Source organism: Tauraco erythrolophus, chromosome 1, assembly GCF_009769465.1.
Source record: "Tauraco erythrolophus isolate bTauEry1 chromosome 1, bTauEry1.pri, whole genome shotgun sequence".
NCBI classification, from domain to species: domain Eukaryota; kingdom Metazoa; phylum Chordata; class Aves; order Musophagiformes; family Musophagidae; genus Tauraco; species Tauraco erythrolophus.
This window is the reverse complement of record NC_141465.1, coordinates 118,445,093-118,466,784: the sequence shown is the minus strand read 5'-3', so window position 1 is coordinate 118,466,784 and position 21,692 is coordinate 118,445,093. Positions and strand designations below refer to the sequence as shown.

The following is a 21,692-nucleotide window of genomic DNA, read 5'->3' as shown; positions in this document are numbered from 1 at the left end:
AATCTAGAAGTATGTTATTTTACAAACCTTATTCTAAAATGGTTTTGAGGGAGAAAAGCGATAAAAGAGGAGATGATGGAGATGGATGAAGAGTGAAAAAATAACATTAATTGAATAAGGATGCGTAACAGCCCTCAATATTTCAGAATGTTTCGGGTATTCATACCTATAAAATCTTTGTGTTAGGATTAGCTGAGTAAGACAGTGTTTCTGCAGTATGAATTCATAAGAGGAGGAATAATCCTGGTGTGAGGTGTATGGCACCTTTAGTTAGAATGCTCTGTATGTAGCACGTGTGGATAGTACTGTTTCAAGTCTATAACCAGAATTAAAGTTGCGATAATTGACTTTCTTCTAGTTGCTCATTCTGTTTCTGGATCCCACAAAACCTTATGAACAGGGAATTTTCATGTGTTTTGCTACATCTGATTTCTATTCTTGTATCAGTGATAAAGACTTAATTTCCAGAGTTTGGCAGAGTAGGATTAATTGTGCAGTAAAATGTTTATATTTATCACTCGTTACTGTCTGCCATAGGTTGGTGCTGGGGAGCTTTGCTACAGCAAGTATCATTACCATCAGTTAGAATTGATAGATAATCAAACTATGTGAAACGTACACTGGTGTTTCTTCAAGTCATTTTTTTAATTAGTGTGGCTTTATCTTTTTTTATGACACTTCTTGTTGTTACATATTTTTCTTCTGAGGTTTTTATAATGGAATGTGGTATTTTTTTTTTCAGGCTTTGGAACTCCTGTATCGCCATCAGTGGACTTCAGCTGATGGACTGGGAGTTTTGATAATATCGCCTACCCGGGAGCTGGCATATCAAACCTTCAAGGTTCTGCGTAAAGTAGGAAAGAATCATGAGTTCTCAGCTGGCCTTATCATTGGAGGAAAGGTGTGTCCTGTCTTGGAGACTGCTGTATGGAAGCATAAATGAGTGCTATATTAAGTGCTAGCTGAAGAAGGAAACCCTGGCAGGGAAAAGTCAGGGAAGATAGGAACCTATCAATGACCCACTCGTTTTCCTCTCTGTGTACTATGTGTCTTTTGAAGCTTTTGCACATTTACAGTCTTTTCTGGTTACGTGACTGAATGGACCTTCTTGCCAAACCTTCCAGGACTATCCTGTTAGTTTAGATTATTCTGAAATATTTTTTGCTCAAGCCACAAGTGTAAGCGTACTGAAGAAATTATGATATCTGTAGAAAGAGGAAAGGCTGATCCTTGACTGTTTTTCTAAAAACTCATCAGTAGGTTAAGATGGCGTGACCATCTCTGATACTGGGCTTCTAGTGTGAGCTACTAGAGCTAAGCTGGTTTAACTCCTTTTCAGGATCTGAAAGAAGAGTCTGAAAGAATCCACCACATAAATATGCTAATTTGCACTCCAGGACGGCTTCTACAGCACATGGATGAAACATCATATTTCTATGCATCTGATCTGCAAATGTTGAGTAAGTTTTTTGAGTACTTGAAAGTACTTAAATATTTTGTAACGGTTCATAATTGTGTGGAGCATTTCTATGGGTAAAAAATTTATCCTAGCCAAGGTATGTAGATGAAATGGCATTTAAGTTCATGCATGTACAAATTAGAAAAGAATACAACAAAAACACCCTTTCTTGTGCGTACATTCTCTCAAACAGTTGCTGAGCATGCCTTTCTTAAGATGATAAGTGAGTGAGTTAGTAAGGAATCTAAAAACAAATGTAGTGGCCCGTATAATCCTTCAGACCTGTCTTGGCCAACACTGGCCTTTCCTTTCTGACTATGGCTCTTGTGTTTTTCCTGACATGATAATTAACTATATGGACTAACCATTGCAGTGCGTGTATTTTGGGCCAGTTCTAGAAGACACTTTTCTTTGAGTTTGAAGACAGATTGCTGCTCCTTTCATTGTTTTGTTAGCATTGTTAACGTTGTTTCTTTTCATCCTTCCAACCTGAATAAAAATTTCAGTGTAATGAAATGTTTGCCTGCCACTAAGAACAGCATAATCTTTAGCATAGCTTGAGGAACTTAGAAGCAATTAAGAAGCTAATGAAGCTGACAAAATGTGAAATTACGCTTGCAACACTTAGTACAATTCATGGCAGTTAGACAAGAATTGCATTAAACGTAGACCCTTTTCTTAAAGCTTTGTCTCTGTGGTATCTGTTTATAGCCTGTTTTAATGGTGAATTCAGCTTACCTACAGGAGAGTCTGCTTTGCTCTGTCATCAGTGGTACATCACTGCCTTATATTCCATGCTTTTGTTTCAGTTATGGGTTAGGGAGTTTGTAATTTGCAGTCTGTCTGCAAATTGCTGAACTCTACTTGAAATGCTGATCTTTTATGCGTCAGGATGTGAAGCTGAGGGCCGTAGTGCATAGATTAAGGGAAATGCTGTGACTTCTATTGCAGTTTTTTAAAAACCATATTTTATGGAGCACATGAATATCTAAAGAGAATCCTGTCATGTACAGTAATTAATCTCTGTGGTTTAAGTAGGTGTGGATTTTTGTACTATACAGATTTGATGTACCTTTTTTTTAAATATAACTAAAGCTAAAACCAGATTTTCTCAAACTATCTCTCAATTCAGTTCTCGATGAAGCTGATAGAATTCTAGACATGGGGTTTGCTGACACAATGAATGCAATCATAGAAAATCTACCTAAGAAACGCCAGACCTTGCTTTTTTCTGCAACACAAACAAAATCCGTGAAGGATCTTGCACGGCTGAGTCTGAAAGATCCGGAATATGTTTGGGTTCATGAGAAAGCCAAATTCAGGTATGTTGGGATAATTTTTTTTTCTTTTCTGGGGAGGTTAAAGAGATGGTGATCCTACTTAACTGCTTCTCTGACTGTCAGTAGCCAAATTCAGGTATGTTGGGATAATTTTTTTTTCTTTTCTGGGGAGGTTAAAGAGATGGTGATCCTACTTAACTGCTTCTCTGACTGTCAGTTCCCTGAATCAGAAGTTATGTCGTGCGTCCTCCTTCCTGCAGTGTCTGATCCTGCTGCATGCCTTCCTGAAAGCAAGGAATTTCCAGATGAGGATACTAGTTCTGACTGATTCATTACAAGGAGGCTGAACCTGCACTTTCTTTGTGGCTCCTCAGGCAGCTTTGCAGACTGGAAATTTTTTTCCTTAGGAGCAAGCCCCAGAGTGAGTTATAGCCTGGACCGAGTAGTGTCTGGGCTGTATCACTCACTTCTGAATTACTACTTTTTTGTTGTTTGACATCCTCGCCTCTTGTGTGTGCATACACTGTACAGAGCCACCAGATACGGTGCACAAACACAATTCTTCTGCGTGCCGTTCATAAATCTGGCTTTCCAAGGAAATGCTTCTCTGTTGGGAAAATGCAGAATGGCAGTCTGATTTATGTATTCAATATTAGGTGCCCAAAAGAAAGCATGTGGCTTTAGTCCCTGTGCAGTAAGTCTCCTGGCTTCCTGATGTGCTGGGTTTACTGTGTACACAAAATAAATTTGTCATGCCATACAATTTGGATGATAATGGGAGGGCCTTGTGAGAATTGAAGTATGTGATCTGCCGTGCTCAAAAAGCTTAATGTGTCACTAAAGGGAAAAAAAGCAGCATGTTGTTTTTTGGCACATTTTTTTTTCTTTTGAAATCTAAGTGAAGAATGTTATTTTGCATTTCTATGGGATCTATCATCTAAGTGTCGAATTGCTTATGAACATGTAAGATTTTTTTTTTTTTGCTTTTCTATGAAGTATGCATATATTGCCAAATGTAAGATACAGGACAAAGGTGAAGCACAGTGATAAAAATGGCTTCCCAAGAGCAAAGGAGAACTCATCAGCAAAATGAACAGCAGAACCAGGTTGAATCCTGAGGCAGCTTTAACTATTTGATTTGATTATCTCTGTATTGTACTACAAGTACCATTTTTTAATCAGTAGCGCTATCAAGGCATCTTAAATAAGCGTGATTGTCTGAAGAAATTGAGTGGTTAATAGCCTTTTAGCAGAAGGAGATGTAAAAGTCTAGTATGTAGTCTTGGTTTGAGGACTGACTATGCATCTCTTTCACAAATCTCGCATTTTTTGTCTATTTTAAATTACATTTAATTTTTTAAAAATATGTGGGAGAGTGCAATTGGGTAATAAATGGAATCAAAAAAAGGAAAGTGTTTTTTACTGCATTACTGTGCAATAGGTTACTGCCTTATGAAAACAGTTTCCTCTGAAAGCGAAAGGTGCTATGGCATAATTCTAATTGACTAGCAGAATAAAAACTGGAGCAGTGTCTTGTGCCACCTCGGAGGCTGAAGGTACCTTCAATAAAATAATTTTGAATACCCGTGGTCTGTTTAGGATGAAGCAGAGGAACTATGAGAGCTGAGCATTTAGACTTATTTCAAGGAAAATATGACAAAGGATTTTTTTTTTTTTAGTTTATTTCATTTTGTAAAGAACAGTAAGGTGAGTTAAGATGACAGTTCAGAGCTTTACAAAGTCACTTTGCATGTCAGAGTGTGATCAGTACAAGTACATCAATGCTCTTTTTTTGGTGCATGATTAGACTGCTTTGACATTGCCTTAAGCACAAATGATGCTTTAATAGGACTAATAGACAAAATTGCATTTTAAGTCAAGGCAATTTGAATGTCACTACTTAGACATGGAAGGAGTTTGGCTTGCTAGTGGTAAATGAATTTAGAAGTAATGTGAAAAGTCATCCCCTCCTCCCCACTGGCTTTTAGTAAGGAAATTGTTTCATCTTTCAAGAGTAGCTTTCTGGTGGAGCTGTTAAGACTTGTTCCTCAAAGTAGGAGAACTTTCCAGCCTGACTTTTTTTTGTCTTCTTCTCCCCACTTCCTTCTCCTTTTTCTGGGTATTTGTCAGATGCTCTTGATTTAAAAGAAAGGACAAACAGCTCTGTAGGTATTGTATAGCTGTATATTCTCTCTCTTTGCTTCTTTTCTTTCTTATTTTAATATTATGGGAACTAATGGTATCTAAATGTACTTTTTGGTTTGGTGTGGTTTTTTTTTTTAGTACCCCAGCAACTTTGGATCAGAACTATGTTGTCTGTGAGCTTCAGCAAAAAGTAAACATGTTATACTCTTTCCTGAGAAGTCACTTGAAAAAGAAGATCATTGTGTTCTTTGCAAGCTGTAAAGAGGTATGGCTATTGCCCCCCTTCCCCTGTAGTATTTTAAATCTATTAAAATTAAGGTATTCATATAGATGTCAGGGCACTAGAGAAGTAAGATTCAGGACTAGTTTGCAACAGGAAATTGGGGGAGGAACCAAACATCACCTACTCTTGTAGGCGTGTCGTGCAGGGCCTGGCTGCTGGGAAGCTCAGCGACCCAGGCTCGATGCAGGAAGGTCTTGGAGACCTCAGTGTACTCAGCTATTTTTGTGCTCTGCTGTTAAAAATGAATGCTGAAAGTTATGTCACTAAGGGCCAGCTATTTCAGTTTTGTGTCATGACGCATTTTGTAGTTGGGTTACAGAGCATTTTAATAGTTGTGCTTACTTTTTTACGAGCTTTTAAATCTGCCTGTATAAGAAATTATAACTGTGATATGGCGTAGGGAAAGGTTTTTCTTATGGTTGTATCCAGTATCTACTTGTGTAAATGTCCTGGGACTATTCCATTGAAGTTATTTGTATGTGTTTGTATGGTACAGATATTTATTCCTGTAACTACTACATACATCAAATATTTTGCAACATACAATGGTGTAGTAAATATTCATTGCAGTTCTTCCACTTGTGCAGGGGGTTACAATATTTTTGTGGTTCTGCAGTTGATTGGTGAGTACAGTGAGGTAGTAGACTTAGTTGTACAGCAATTCTTTGAGTTGCAGCTGCTACTGCAATATATGCAGTTTCTGTAACTAAGATCTTAAAAAAATATTAGGTAGCTGCCTGCTATGAAATAATGCTACATTGTGGTACTGTGTGGAAGGATGAAGACATTGCTTTTATAAGAGAAACTGTTGAAGCTTGAAATAGTAAACTGAGACTGTGTAGACTGCTATGAGTGCAAGCATAAGGCACTGCACCTCTCCGGTGTTGTCTAAAAGCAGTGCTTCTGATGGACTTTTGATGCTTTGGTCCTTTGCGTACAGCCCAACTAGTCATGTCCCAAGTCATTCTTGCTGTTACCTACTCTGGTTGCTTTTAAGAAATATCATCAAAAGGCACACGAGTCTTGTGCCACAGTTAATTTCCTTTTTTAGTAAAGACAAAAGTCTAGACAAAGTCTCAAAATAGCATCTCTTGTCTCTGATGTAGAGAAAAGTGTGTTTTATTTGATGTGCTAAGTCAGTTCCTATATACTGGATATGATCTTAGCCAGTTTAACGTTGCACAGTAAATTTTTTTTCCTGATTTGTTGGGTAGGTCCAGTATCTATTCAGAGTGTTCTGTAAGCTTCAGCCTGGTCTTCCTGTACTGGCACTCCATGGCAAGCAGCAGCAGATGAAGAGGATGGAAGTCTACACTTGTTTTGTTCGGAAAAAGGCAGCAGTACTTTTTGCTACAGATATTGCAGCTCGTGGCCTGGGTATGTACCTGCAGAAGCAAAAGTTGTTCACAAAGTCATGATCTAACCTTATTGAGACTTTATCAGACTGTGCTCTGATTTGTAAGAAAGGAAGCTGTAGTTTGCTTAGGAGCTCATTAGGGTATCTCAGAAGAGATGTGCATTTTGGAGTTCTGCTGTCTTTACTGAAGAGGCCCGCTCCATTTGTCTGTAGTTTTTGTTCCAGAAAGACCTATATTGTCACTAGTTTTGTAATGACATTTGTTAGTGGTCAGTGGAAACTGTCTGTTTTTATTCCTAAGTCTGCAGACAATCTAGCTTTTCGAGCCATGTGCCGTGACAAATACCTGGAACTAGAGAAAATGGAAATGATGATGTATTGACTTAGTACTTTCCTTAAGGCAAGATTTCAGCATTTTTAAGTATTTCCGATATGCCTGTATTCTGTGGGTTACTCCAAAGGATATGAAAAATTACTAACCTACCAGTATGTGGAAATGAAAACTTGAAGGAATTTAAATGTCTGACCTATGAATGGCATTATAGGACTGTATTCTTAAGGAGGCAAAAAAAACAGATGAGGGAAAAAGCAAGAATATGTGTAGGACCAACAGGCTTGGGTTTCTTTCCTCTGGTCATTGTCTGCTGAATTATGATTTACTTCTCTTTATATTTTCTGTGGATACTTTTGGACATTTTTTTTGTTTTTTAGTACTTGGAGGTGTTTAAGTATGATACGACTGTTTTCAGGAGTGTACTCATTCTTCTTTCAGATAGCAAACTCCATTGTCCAAAATGTAAAGTTTTGTCAGTATGCTACAAAAGGAAAGAAGATGCTCTAAAAACTGAAGGCAGAAATGAAACCTGTTTGTCATACCTCCTACACTGCTGAAATCGCACTAGTGAGAGTCTAATGTGCGTATGGTTGTTTGGGTTTGGAGTGTAGGGATAACTGTGGAATTCAGTGTAGCTACAGACTTGGTCAGGAAGTTAACACAGCCTTACTCAAACGCGAAGCTTGCTGCTGCCGGATGAAGTGCTACAGTTAGAAAATGCTTATTAATAATATAATTCACATTCAGTGTTGACTTCTTTGTCAGGCGTGGTCACCCCCTCCTGTCTTTGAGAGGGACTAGAATTTTTCTGCATGTAGAGAGCTAAAGTAATGCTGTCTTACCACAGCTAGCTTCAAACCCCAGTGGTGTTGGATGTTGATAGTCTATGCGAAAAGTGGGACAGATATTCTTACTTAATTATTAAATGTAGTGGTGTTTCATCATCTGTGCCACACAAAGCATGTCTGCTCTTGTCAAGTGTGAAATTATGTTCCATTCAGTGCACTGTCATAATTTAGGAAATGAAGACACCATTAATTTAGCTTTCTTTGATGAAGAGGGTGATTGTTTATGATATGCTAATAGGTGTAATTAATTTTATTTTTATTTCAAAGGTTGCACCCAATGTCTGTGAATTGGTATAAATGATGGTTCTTACAGGAATTAATGCTCCGAAATAATACGTTGCTCTTGTATAGGAGGATTTTGAGTACAATGAGCTAAAATTTTGGCATGTTTCTTCTTTACACAGATTTTCCAGCAGTGAACTGGGTCATTCAGTTTGATTGTCCAGAAGATGCAAACACATACATCCACAGAGTGGGAAGAACAGCCAGGTTTGTTTTCACTTTTCATTAATATTTTAATATTTAAAACTAGATGGCTATAAAATCAAGACATAAATTGGAAAGAAAGAATGGCTATTATCACCAAAAGACCCTTCTGATTACTTAAGAGTAGTGGTTTGACTTAATAATTTCTTAGTGAGCTTCAGAGGCTCCTTACAGCAGCCACAAAAAAACATACTCAGTTGTTCAGTCTGATCAGGGAAGATAAATAGTGAGGAGGTGAAAATCATCTTTTGCACTTGGCAAAATTACCTCAAAGGCTGAGTTGAGCATGTTTGTGGGTGGAAAAGCTTGTTTTGCCACTGACATTTATAGGTAAATAAGGCTTTGGACTGTGGATCGAATTTCTTTGTGTCATTGAAGACTCTTCAAATTTCTTCCTTATTTTAATTTGGATAGGAAGGAATTGAATAATGTTAATTATGGGTTATTTTTTTTAATTTTCTAAGTCTTTTGTAGAATTACGTTTTAGGGATAGCTGTAGTTGAAATGTTTTTGGCTAAGCCTTTATGACAAAAGGGTGTTACCAGGATTACTATTGCAAACCTGGTCCTTGATCGCTGAAATAGATTTTTTTAAGTGAAACAGGAATTGTTATTGCATATAATTCAGTAGATCAAGAACTTTGCAATTATCTGGAGGACGAAGTGCAAAAGCTGGCATTATGTCTTGTACATAATTTAATTTGTTTGTAGCAGGGTTTGCAATATAGGCAGTTGGCAAACCTAATGACAGAACGGTTTTGTAGAATAGGACTTCAGCACTCTGTACTGCAGGAGTTTTAAATCTGTTTTTTTGGATCAGATGGCATTAAATTTTGGTGGCTGTAATAAGAGTGTGTACTTTCAGCCCTCTTTCAGAACGTGGAAGTTCCAGTTGTGTTTTCATTGTAATTGGTAGAGCTTCTGCCCCATTCTTTCCTCTGTTCTCCATTTTCCTATCTACCTGTCATAATAGACGGGAATAATAAAGTTTTAAATGCGTTTGAAAAAAAACCCCACCACTATCAACAAAATCAGCAAATGTTATGTATAATTAGGTAAAACATGTAGCTACTTACATGTAGATTTGAATTAGCCAATCTGATGGGTCTCAGTTGAGAAAAAAAGCTTATGGGCTTGGTTAGAATTTGGGAGTTTTGTTTGTTTTGGTTAGGGTGGTTACTTTTTTTTTTGTGTGGTGTTTCCATCTCCCCCTCCCCCCCCATCCCCCAGCCCAAAATCCAGTGTGGCTTCCACAGAAGGCTTGTAATTTTGTCTTTACGGTGCACTATCACTATGGAAGGGAAAACAATATATTTGGCAGTGTGTAATTGGCGGTTTCTGGAAGGCTTGTTGAGGTCTGTCTGAGCCATGTCACTGATTTAAAGTACCTCCCTGGAGTTACAGTTCTTGACCTTTCCCTGATTCTCATTAAGCACTGAGAAGAGCGATTTGTAAGTAGGTTTAGAGACGGAAGCATCTCCATGAAGACGAGCAACCCCCTTTTCCACAGCGCTTTTGGTAAAATGTCTCTGACGAGGATGTTAGCCTTGCAGCCTTAAGGGTCTGTCTGCAGCTGCCTCTTAAATACAACCTTCTGTGTTTGCTTGAGGGACAGATTTAGGCAGAAAATTGGGGCAGTCTGGCCCACAGGCCACAGGCTGTGCTAAATGCATGCCCCTTGCTTTGCCGGGCTGTCATTTATGTGGATTTTTCAATAGCCAGACCTTGCTGAAATTGAGCGTGTGTCTGAGCAAGTTATTTGAGCTGGCAGGGTAGTGAGTGATAGTGAAAGCAAATTCCTTCTGTAGGAAAAGCTTTACTGGTATTTTGTGTCTCTTAATCTCATACAAAGATCAAGGAAGGTTCTGTCTACACTGAGCTTTCATTTGGAGAAACACGGAGGAGGATCTCTCTGTCCTTAAACTAAAGCAGCCCTGGAAAGATACTCATTTAGTGAACTTAACAGCATGAAACAAATCTTTGAAAATAAAACAAGGGGGATGTCTAATCCCTGTAGGTAAATACTGTGTGCTGAATAAATATGCTAATGCAGTTTTAGATGTGGACAATCGAGAATATACTTCTCAGTGAACTCCAAATGTTGAGTAGGAAGCTTCACTTGTTTTCAATAGCTACAGTTAGTATGAGAGAAGCTCCTGTTTCTTCTAGAAACTTGATAAAAATGAACTGCAGTTTAGTAGTCCTCATTAACGAGGTTAGAGATAATTACAAATTTTCATGGGTTATGAGAGTGTATAATTGCATGGAATGAAAGCTAAATTAAATATCTCAGCTAATTAAGAGACTGTGTTAGACTGTAATTAAAACTAGGATGCCAAATACTGTTTACTTTTGAAATCAAATTATTTTGTGATACAAAAGTAAATACGAAAGTCAAGAGAGAAATTATGTTGAGGATGAGGTTGAAACCTTTGACTAGCAATTCTGGATGTGTTCTCACACAGTTCTGTTGCACCGTTTTGCAAAGCCTTATCTGAGATGAAAGATAACGATTGATTTTTAAGTGGATAAGACCACCACTGTGTTCCCTAAGTAGCATTTCATTTGCATTTTATCTTACTGAAAAATATAAATTGCAACTCTTGCATTTTTGATTTATAGTAAAGTAAGATCAAGAAAATCTGAGTGCTGTGAGTGCTGTCTGGTAATGCCTTTACTTTATAGTTGAACTGGCATATCTTGAGGAGGGTGTGTTTTTTTATATATATATTTTTTTTTTATTGAAGGGTATGCTACAACTGAAGTGATTGGAAGCTATTTCTTCCAATTGCAATTGGAAATATTTATTTCAAGTCTTAACTAGTTCAGTAACAGAATTTCTAAAATATTGGCAATATCATGGCCATGCTCCTCAATATTTTTAGCTATATTTTTGTCGCACAATCTCTTAGCAAAGGCTGTAATTTAAAATACTAGATCACAGTGTTTTTCTGTGGGTTTTAGTTTTAAAAATTCTAAGTAAATAAGAGCTACTTGTAGCAATTGTCTGCAAAACTAATTTCTTCTGGCTTTTAATTTCCATTGATGCCTTCTGTTCTGTAGCCTATGAAGCCTGCAGTTGGAAATATTCTTTGATCAATTTTGTGAAACAAGTTACAGTGCCACTAGGGGACAGCAGAAGATAATGATTTCTGAAGCACATTGATACTCGCATTTTTCCCCAACTGTTTTTCCAAATGTAACTTGTAAGTTGTGTGGCATGAAAGGAACATATATAGAGATGTTTTTCTTTCAGTTGTGATTGCATCGATAAGTAGAAAAGACACTGAAAAGTCTATTTTATCTTTTTATTCATGCGTAAATATCTTTTATTTTGGATGTACCTGTATCCTGGCACCTCAGTAATTAATTTCTTTATTTCTTAGCATTACATTCCTCCCTCTACTCCATATTTTTTTTTTTCCTTCAGAGGAGACTGTTAAAAACTGTTAGTTGAGTTTAGTGATTTTTCTGTCAAGAGTCTTTTTTTTTAAAAAAGACACTGACAGTGGAATGTTAAACAGAAAGAATAAATCTTTTTGCAGTTTTTATCCGTGGTATGTCCAGAACTTTATATAGGCTTTAGATCTGACTCAGGCTCAGACTTCTGATGGCATTTAATTCAGACTGGTTTCTTTGATGCTTAAGCTGACTTAGGAAAATCACTGTAATTTTGTTGTTGTCGTTAAACGTAGTGTGCATACAGGCATGCATGTTCTGTCTAGCACTGCATATGCTTTTCTCCTCTTGGTAAATTATATTCTGAAAACAAACAGAATAATAGTCCATCTTCCCAGAGCAGGATACTCCATTGCTTACTATCTTTGTACTGGCTGGTGTGATGATTAGAGCTAAGAAGTGTGAGTAAAGGTTTAAAAATCTGTAGTCTTTTGATGCCTTGTGAACAAGAATACACACACATCGAATTTTGGAAAGCTGAAAGGAGCAGATCATCTAATGATCTTATTCTGTCATGAATTAAAATGCTTTGAAGCATGCTTGTTGGGACTCTCCTTAAATAATTGCACATGATGTGTGTGAAAATGAGACTAATAAGCCTTTATAGTAATCTTTGCAAGTGGCACTAAAGCATTTAAAAATGTGAGTGACTTAATGGAACGATTTTGCAATGCTGGAAGTTTGTGGTGAATGTTGGGTTTTTTTTGGTGTTTTGTTTTCAATTGGGAATTATGTCCCAGGGATACATGACTGTATGGTTTATTCGGGACCCAAGACAAGATGACAGCTCCTTGTTTGTTTATTTTTTTGTATTTAAGGCTCACTGAAACACTTTTACCGATGTTTCTGTAGAACTAAATGTGGTGTTTAGACCATCTCATATTGCAGTCAAGTCATTATCCTAACTCAAGTTAAGTAAAAATAGCTGCTAGTGGAGGTCACAAGAAATTGTTGACACCACATATTTAACTTGCAATTCACATTTTAACTTCTCTAAAATGAAACGCTGTACCCTAGCTGCGTTCCTGCCAGTGGCCTGCGATGCCGTGGTTGTACTGACGGGCGCTGTGTTAGCCATTAGAATTTTTTTCATAATGGCACGCTATGAATGTTCCAGTGCACTGAAATATTAAGTGGCTAAGGTTACTACCTGCTGACATGAAGCTATCCTGTAAGCTGTAATAAAAATAAGCACATGTATTTTAATGCAATAGAGTGAACACAGGTGCTGTGGAAAATGGATTGCTTACAGTTTAGGCTGGAGGACCCAACAACCTCCCAAGGCCTTTTGAATTCAATTTATTCTGAGACTAGCATGATGAGGCTGGTGAGCCACTGCCTATTCTTGTCCATTATTTCTTTTGACTAAGTCTGTCTGGCGAACAAGGACACCTAGCCAATACAACTGAATGAAGAGGATTATGGTTTCGTAGTATGAATAAAACCCAGTTGCATAGTTCTCAGAACTTGGCAGTAGATATAAATGGGCTACTGTCCAGACAGGAGAAGGAAAAGGATGTTACATGATAGAAGGAAAACAAAACAAACCCCAAAGCAATCTCTAGCGTCATCGTAATATTTACTGATAGTTTTTTTAGGACACTGAACTAAAGTCTATGCAATGGAGAAATAGAAGTGAACAAAGCATTAGAAGTGAGCTAAAGCAAAACCAAAAAATGAAGCCAGTTCACGTTTTGCTGTTTGTTTTAAATGCTCTGTGGGATGTTGGACTGTTCACAGCCCATGGGCAACAGCTCTTCTTCCTGGCTGGATCGAGGAACCAGCAGTGAACAGGGGCTGTCTGCAGCATTTGCTCAGCTGTAAATAGCAAGCACTCTTTCTGGTCTCTTGTAATTTTTGTTGACCTGCTAATAGGACTTGCTGTAGATGATACAGCCTAGTTTCAGTTAGCACTGCAAGCAGATCTCTTCCTAAAGATTTGTTGTTTTAAAGAAAAATACCTATTTCAAAAGAGAACATTGATCATGTAGATGGGCTAGAAATTCTGGTATTCATGCGTTTGTTTTCCATCCTCATTTGTCACTTAAAAACCAGAAGAACAAATTACCATATTAGGGAAGAAACCCAGCAGTGTAGAAGGTATGATAAAGAGTAGATAAAACTCTTCTTGCTCCTGGGCTTGGAAAAATAATGTTTTCTCGTTTTGAAGCTTGGATTTCACCAGTCCTCATTGTGTCAGAAGGCCTGGAAGGTAGGATAGTTGGAAACAAACTTTGGCCTGAATTAAGCCCAATATGAGAAACCTAAAGCTGTTACTTTTTTTAAGAAACATGGTTAAAAACAGTAGCTTTTATAATCAGATTTAATAGTTGAATTTTAAAACAAAACTATGGATTATTGTGTTTCTGTGGAAGGCCTTAGGGGTAGATATGGATATTAGTTTCTCTTTGTTGAAGATAGTGTATGGGTGAACAGATTTATTTGTATACATATCAGATTGAAATAGGTCTTTTTCAGAATGAAACTGTCCATTTTGATATTTTTTGGATATATTTTTATAGATGTCTTATAGCGTTTCTTTACACGAAAAGAGTGCCGCACAGACAAACATCTGCATCAGTGAAATGCTTTTTCCTTCATTACCATAGTTATTTTATCAAGGAATTGAAAATAGCTTAAAAATAAAATATAAATTACATGCTAGAAATAGTACAACTTGACTCACTCTGACTTTTTTTCGAGTCCATATTATATTAAGCATGATGATTAGGTTTCTAGCTAGCCTGTAGGTGGGGAAGTCAATGTTTGTAACGTAGCTTCCAAAAACTAGATGTATGTTTGCGTACTGAGATGGTCATTCTCTCTTTTCAAGTACTTCTTACAACAGTTGAAGAACTGTGCTGTGTCAGGGTTTTTTCCTCATTCTCAAGTCTCAGTTGCAATAGTGTGTCTAAACAAATACCTATATAATTTCACTGGCATATTCTTCCAGTCTTTACAGGGGTAAATCTTTGGTGTAGAAGCACAGATCTGTGCTCGTTTTTGAATTTTGCTTGTTAGTTATGACACGTGATGGAATTGTCTTGTTCTGGATTCTTTATGAAAACTAAAATTGTGTGCAAAGGTTTAAAGGACATTATTGTTGCGAACTCAAGTGCTCCGGAATATTTATGTTTTGAGAAGGATGTGAAAGGTGCACAGTGAATAAATGATCACCTTACATGGGGGATAATTTGGCTTCATAGTGGAAGTAACTATTAAATAGTTTTGTATTAATAGTTTGGCAACTGTATACGATGAACAGAGGGTCCGTCAGAAGAAGAGTGGAAGTACATACTTAGAGTGTATTACAACACAAATGAAAAACCAGGCAAATTTAGTGGGCTTGGCTTTGATGCCATTCCAAATGCTTAACTTACTGACCTTAATGTTTTAAGGAAAGTAGTCTTTTCCTTCTGGTAAGTGTCTAGCAAATTTGATCTGGGTGAGAAAGAGACAGCTGAGAAGTTGATTTGGCTTCCTTGATGCCTGATTTCCTTTCCCTGAAGGAATCTACTGTGGAGAGTTTCTGCAATACTAATGTATCCAAAGGTGGCCTGTTGGCTTGGAATGCAAGCCTTTTTAGGAATGGGCTTTTATTTAAGCTCACAAGTTTTGCAGTGATACCATGCTTCTTTCTATGTCTATTGGCAAATGAAATGACAGGATATGTTGATACTATTCATCCTTGCCCAGTTAGGCTAAAATTAGAACTTTAATCAAGTCAACTTCATAAAATCCCATTTAAGTTACAGCTTAGAAAAACTAATAAAACACAGTGGGGTTTTTTTTGAGTATGGAGGTAGATGTGTGACTTCCAGAACATAAAAATTGTGTAGTTATGGTTCCTTGCATGTTGTTGTCTGGTAAATATCTTTAAAAACATTATCACTTCCTTTATTATCACTTCCTTTATATTGAGTTTTCTGTAGTGGGAAATATTCCAATTCAGGAAACTGTAATGCAAGTATCTGTATATCCGCAGTCCTCCTCCCCAAATTTTTGCGATTATCTCATCTCCATCTTCTCCTTTGCCAGTTTTGAAAATAGATTTATTTTTTTCTTGCCAAACAAAGCAGAAATACTGCCTTTAGCTCTCTTGAAATTTGGCATCAAGTTTTATCTTCTGAAACACAAATGTTAGGGAAACATGTTGCAATACATCTGTTCAAGACAACCTGTATAACATTTCCTGTAAGGTCTGCATATCCACGCAGGCTGTCCTTACAGTTCACTTTCTATTGCTTTCCCATCGTTTTCTTTTCCTACTGGATGTCTGCCCTACAGCAGTACACCGGTGCCTGATGGCCATCAGTCAGATGGTTTCTGTTCCTGTCCTGCTGATATTACCGTGGCTTGCATGTCACTGACCATTAAAATATGGTGTGTTTGACTGAACTAGATGTTACAGTGGTCGTGGTAAAGGTGTCAAATGACTCTGAATGTAATTAGAACAAGCTGGACTCTAGCTGCATGGCAAGGTGGAATTGATTTAATCTCCACAGGTTTTCATCTGTTGCTTTTGCGATACTGGTAGTATTGTTTGCTTTAATGGTATTGGCTAGGGGTGTGTGCAGCCTTTGGCTGGATCGGATCATGGGTAGGTTAAGATTAGCAAAAACTGAGTGTCTGACCTGCACAAAAAGCATTTTTCTCATCCTGTCCTCACTGAATTGCTGCTATGCTGTTAGTTTCTTCATGCTTGATACCAGCTGTCAGCTCAGCCTGATTTTTAGCAGCAGTTTAAGATAGGTTCTGTCACAGTGAATAAACTATCCTCTTGGTTTTAGCTTTTCTATTTTTTTTTTTTTTTTGTATGAAATGAAACTATTTGACAACTCTTTCTGTTTCTTTGCTAGGGAAATGGTGCTTTTGACATTTTAAACAAATTTGCTCTACTTCTAATTAGCCAGTACCACATTGTCCTAAATAATTTATCCCATTTCCTTCTCATCCAGCCTTTGGTGCTTGCCCTTGATTGTAGGCATCCTTTTCCTCATCTGCGGTCAGTGTGAATGTATCATACCTACCCTTTGATTTATAGTGCTAATGATGATTTGTCACAGCTTCCTTGCTTGTAAGTCAAGATTGAGTTGCAGAGAAGTTACTTGCCTTTTTGATAAGTATTGAAGCCAAACAGACTCTAGAATATAAGACAGATGTGAACTAGAAGTATGTGAATTATTTTTTTCCTGAAGACTTTCTGCAAGTAAGATGCAATTTTTTAAGAATTGAAATGAATCTAGTATCCTAAGAGGCTGTTAAAATCGCAACACAAAGATGAGTCCCTGCTCTGATTTCTTGATCACCCTGAGATGATGACGACAAGATAAGTAATATCATCCATTACTACACAGTCCAAGAACGTTTGATTACTTTGAGGTTTTTAATTTACTTTTCTCCGGCACAGTTGAGGTGCATGCTTAGTGAATGATAAATCACCAGAGTGAATTAGCCAAAAGCCTAAAAAGGATGGATTTTTAGTTTTGGTGATGATGGACAGCTTGAAGGCTGCAATCAGCAAGAATGGGGAGAACTTCTCATTTTCTCATCCTCAGAAGTAGTCCTCCTGCTAAAGAGTTTCAGTAGATGAGGCTGACTCTTTGCTGCTTTATCGTCTAAAAAGGTTTAAAGGTTTTATCTGTCTACTGAAGATAATTACAGAAATGTTCTTTTGTTGGCTTTGGTGGAGAACTTTATTCCCTTGGGATACTGGGGGTTGTTCTTTTCTTCTATGTTTTAGGCATTGTAATGGAAACAAATTTTGAGCAAAAGATCTAAATGTTCTTCTCTTTATTGTTTATGCCAGTTTTTAGTAGCTTGTGCTTTTATAAGTTTGCCAATATAGAAGCTTATAGTATGAAAGATACAGAGGAAACACTTTTGAAAACTGAAGTTTTCCAGGGCAGCCTCTCTTTTTGATGTTATCTTTAAGACCATAATTTTCTTACTAGCACATTACTAAGCTCTTATTTTCTTTTTCGAGAAATAAGATAATACTCTGCCTAAGTTAAACCCCTTTTTTTATAGGCTTGCATTTTGCTTTCTTTAACTAAACACCCACTGGGGACACTGAACAGATACAAACCTTCCCAGGTGGTACTTAAGATTGTTTAGTTTTCAGCTTTCTCAATTCTGTAATGATTTTGTTTTCATGTTTAGCTCTGAAGAACAGCACTAATATTAAGCTGTCTGTTTTAATTAATTAAATCACACTTACAATACAAACCTGGGCAAAGACTGTTCCTACTTAACTTTAAGTACATTTAAAATATTGGCATTTAAAAAAGAGAATGTTTCAAAGATAAAGAAGAAGATTACACTGCATCAATAGTTACCTGATGTCTGTCAGTCCCTTTGAATTTCTGAAGGCATCAGCTCTGAGAAATATCTTTAATACTGCCTTTTTTTTTTCCTTAGTAGTTGCCAAAAGGTGAGATAGTATAGGTGTTTGGAAACCTCTGTTTCTTTGTTTATTTTTGTGTGATAGTTTCTTCGCTTAGCTATAATACTATTTTCTCTGTATAAAGGCTTTGCAAGACTAATGTAAACATGGAATTAATTTTTGTCCATAGGTACTAGATTTAATGCTTGTTTTCTTTTTGTTAATTGTCTATGGAATTATATAATGGTTTGGGTTGGAAGGGATCTTAAAAGATCATCTAGTTCCAACCCCTCTGCCATGGGCAGGGACACCTTCCACTATATCAAGTTGCTCAAAGCCTCATCCAACCTGGCCTTGAACACTTCCAGGGATGAGGCATCCACAACTTCTCTGGGCAGCCAGTCCCAGTGCTTCACCCCACCCTCAGAGGAAAGAATTTCTTTCTTTGATCTCATAAATATCTCCCCTCTTTCAGTTTAAAGCCATTGCCTCTTGTCCTATCACTACACGCCCTTGTAAAAAGTCCCTCTCCATCTTTCCTGTAGGCCCCCTTTAAGTACTGGAAGGCTGCTATAAGATCTTCATGGAGCGTTCTCTTCTCCAGGCTGAACAGCCCCAACTCTCTCAGCCTCTCTTCAGAGGAGAGGTGCTCCAACGCTCTGATCTGATCATCTTTGTGGCCCTCCTCTGGATCTGTTCTGACAGGTCCATGTGCTGTAGCTTTCCTAACCTGATCCCTGACTACTCAGACGATTTTTCTGTGTTCATCCCAGGCTACCTGTCCTTGCTTCCACCTTCTGTAGGCTTCTTTTTTGTGTTTGGGTTTGACCAGGAGCTCCTTGTTTATCCATGCAGGCCTCCTGGTGTTCCTACCTGACTTCCCCTTTGTTGAAATGCATCAATGTTGAAAGGGCTGGAGCACCTTTCCTATGAGGACAGGCTGAAAGAGTTGGGACTGTTCAGCCTAGAGAAGAGGAGGCTCTGGGGTGACCTTATAGCGGTCTTCCAGTACCTCAAGGGGGCCTACAAGAAAGATGGGGAGAGGCTGTTCAGGAGGGCCAGTTGTGATAGGACAAGGGGTAATGGTTTTAAAATAGAGGGAGGTAGATTCAAGTTGGATATTAGGAAAAAATTTTTTACCGTAAGAGTTGTAGAACACTGGAACAGGTTGCCCAGAGAGGTAGGTGGTGGATGCTCTATCCCTGGAGACGTTCAAGGCCAGGTTGGATGAGGCCCTGAGCAACCTGATCTAGTTGGAGATATCCCTGTTCCTTGCAGGGGGGTTGGACTAGATGACCTTTGAAGGTCCCTTCCAGCCCTAACGATTCTATGATTCTATCACTCCTGAGCTTGGAGGAGGTGATCCTTGAATATTATCCAGCTTTCCTGGGCCCCTCTTTCCTCTAAGGTTTTATCCAAAGGTACTCTACCAAGCAGATCCTGAGGAGACTGAAGTCTGCTCTCCTGAAATACAGGGTAGTGAGCTTGCTGAGCACCCTCCTTGCCTCCCTAAGAATCTTGAACTCCACCATTTCATGGTGACTACAGCCAAGGCTGCCCTCAAGTGTCACGTTCCCCACCAGCCCCAACTTGTTGGTGAGAACAAGGTCCAGCAAAGCACCTCTCCTCATTGGTTCCTCTGTCACTTGGAGGAGGAAGTTATCATCAATGCATCTGCCCTACTGTGTTGTCCCTCCAACAGATATTGGGGTGGTTGAAGTCTCCATGAGGACAAGGGCTCATGAATGTGAGGCTGTTCCTGTCTGTCTATAGAGGGCCTCATCCACTTGGTTGTCCTGGTCAGGTGGCCTGTAGCAGACCCCACTACAATGTCCCCTGTCCCTGCCCTCCCTTTAATCCTGACCCATAAGCTCTCAGTCATCTCCTCATCCATCCCCAGATGCAGCTCCATGCACTCCAGCTGGTCTTTGACATAGAGAGCAGCACCTCCTCCTTGTCTCTCCTGCCTGTGCTTCCTAAAGAGCCTGTATCCTTCCATTCTGACACTCCAGTCATAGGATTCATCCCACCACGTCTCCATGATGCCAATAAGATCACAGCCCTGTAGGCATGCACTCATCTCCAACTCCTCTTGTTTATTCCCCATGCTACGTGCGTTTGCATAGAGGTGTTTAAGTTGGGCCCCCAATGAATCTGATTTCCTGGCTGGAGTGGCTGGAATTCCTTTCTGCTGCTCTTCAGGTGCTTTCAGCTTGTCACAGACAAGCCTGATATTATCCCCCTACCCCTTCAAGTCTAGTTTAAAGCCCTGCCAGTGAGCCTCGGTAGCTCTTGAGCAAAGACCCTCATCCCCTGTGAGAGAGTGGAATCCAGTCTGGCACCTGCAAGCCTGGTGCCCTGTAGGCCATCCCCGTATCCAAACACTCGAAATTGTGGCGGTGGCACTATGTAAAGAATGTGCCTTTAGAATTGACATCTCCTGAATTTGTACTTTCTGAAAAGATAACTGACTTAGCCTATAGTGTGTCTAGCACTAATGACACAAGAACACCTTTCAAGGGTTGGATTGAAGGCTCATCTGATCATGCATCCTGGTTTGAGAGCGACCTCGTGGGTAATAAGGAAAAGCTATAAAAGCAAAACTAATGTAGAATGATATTTCCTGTACTATGTAATTCCAGAGTTTGGGTTTGTGACTTGTAGAGAATATCAGCAATCTTTGGCCCTTGATAAGGTGTATCTTCCATGATTTCTGTGGCACTGGTCTTTCGTGCTGTGTTGCACACTGAATATAATAAATATGTTAAAGCAACCATTGAAGAATGCCAAGTCAGGCACTCCAGGGTAAGAAATGCCAGAAGCAACAAAACTACACAAACTACTTCATAGCTTTGACTAAATTTAAGGAATCTGTAGGTGTTTATATGGTGTGATAAAGACTTTTTTTGTCTTGGCAAATGAGGAAGATTCTTGTTAAGGGACTAAACAGACATTCTTTCCAGATATCAGAACATTCTCATGGCTCTTTTCTGAAACCTTTTCTTTTGTAGCATCTGTTTTGAAGAGAAGAGCAGAGCTGTGTGTTATTCTGTGCTCTAAATTGGTGAGACTGGTATTGGCAGCATTATTATTATCTCTGTCTTCATGTCTGATTCAAGTCTTGGGTGGAGAAAAGAGACTATTTTCCTTCATCTTTCCAACAGTGCTCTGAGAGCTCAAATTCTTTCGATGAATAATTAGCTGCCTTGAAATGGTGATGGTCAATTTTTGCCATAAAGTGCAAAATCCTCTCAGATTCAGTGGCTTTCCAGGATTTCATTGCTCGCTCAGGCAGTGGCAGTGTATGACATGCACCCACTTTGTGGAAGTATCGTGGAATTTGGCTGGGTTAAATTATATAGACCTTTCTTACAAAGTGCACTTGGTCTATGTAAGTCAGTAATTCCCAACCTTAATTATTATATAAAGGACTCAAATATTTGTGGAATGTTTGGTCAGCAGTGACTTATGTCCTCCTATGCTGTTGGTAAAGATAATAAATTGCCTTAAAACCAGCATATGGGTTGCTTTAGAAATCTTTTATAGAAAGATTCTCTAATCTGGTATTAGTGCATTAAGAACATTTTAGATCTGCTGATTAAAATGATTAAAATCGAGTTAGTGTAGTTTTTATACAGTATCTCTTCCTCACCCACA

General features: G+C 38.4%; 1 protein-coding gene across 1 annotated transcript in view; it reads left to right on the top strand.

The window, feature by feature from the left end:
* DDX10 (DEAD-box helicase 10) overlaps nucleotides 1-21,692 on the top strand; it is a 218,175-nt gene that overhangs the window by 7,997 nt on the left and 188,486 nt on the right. The window contains exons 4-9 of the mRNA XM_086621671.1: nucleotides 743-901; nucleotides 1,340-1,460; nucleotides 2,592-2,781; nucleotides 5,023-5,149; nucleotides 6,382-6,544; nucleotides 8,111-8,195. Of these exons, the coding sequence (XP_086477797.1) occupies nucleotides 743-901; nucleotides 1,340-1,460; nucleotides 2,592-2,781; nucleotides 5,023-5,149; nucleotides 6,382-6,544; nucleotides 8,111-8,195 (845 nt within the window). The remainder of the gene's footprint in view (nucleotides 1-742; nucleotides 902-1,339; nucleotides 1,461-2,591; nucleotides 2,782-5,022; nucleotides 5,150-6,381; nucleotides 6,545-8,110; nucleotides 8,196-21,692) is intronic.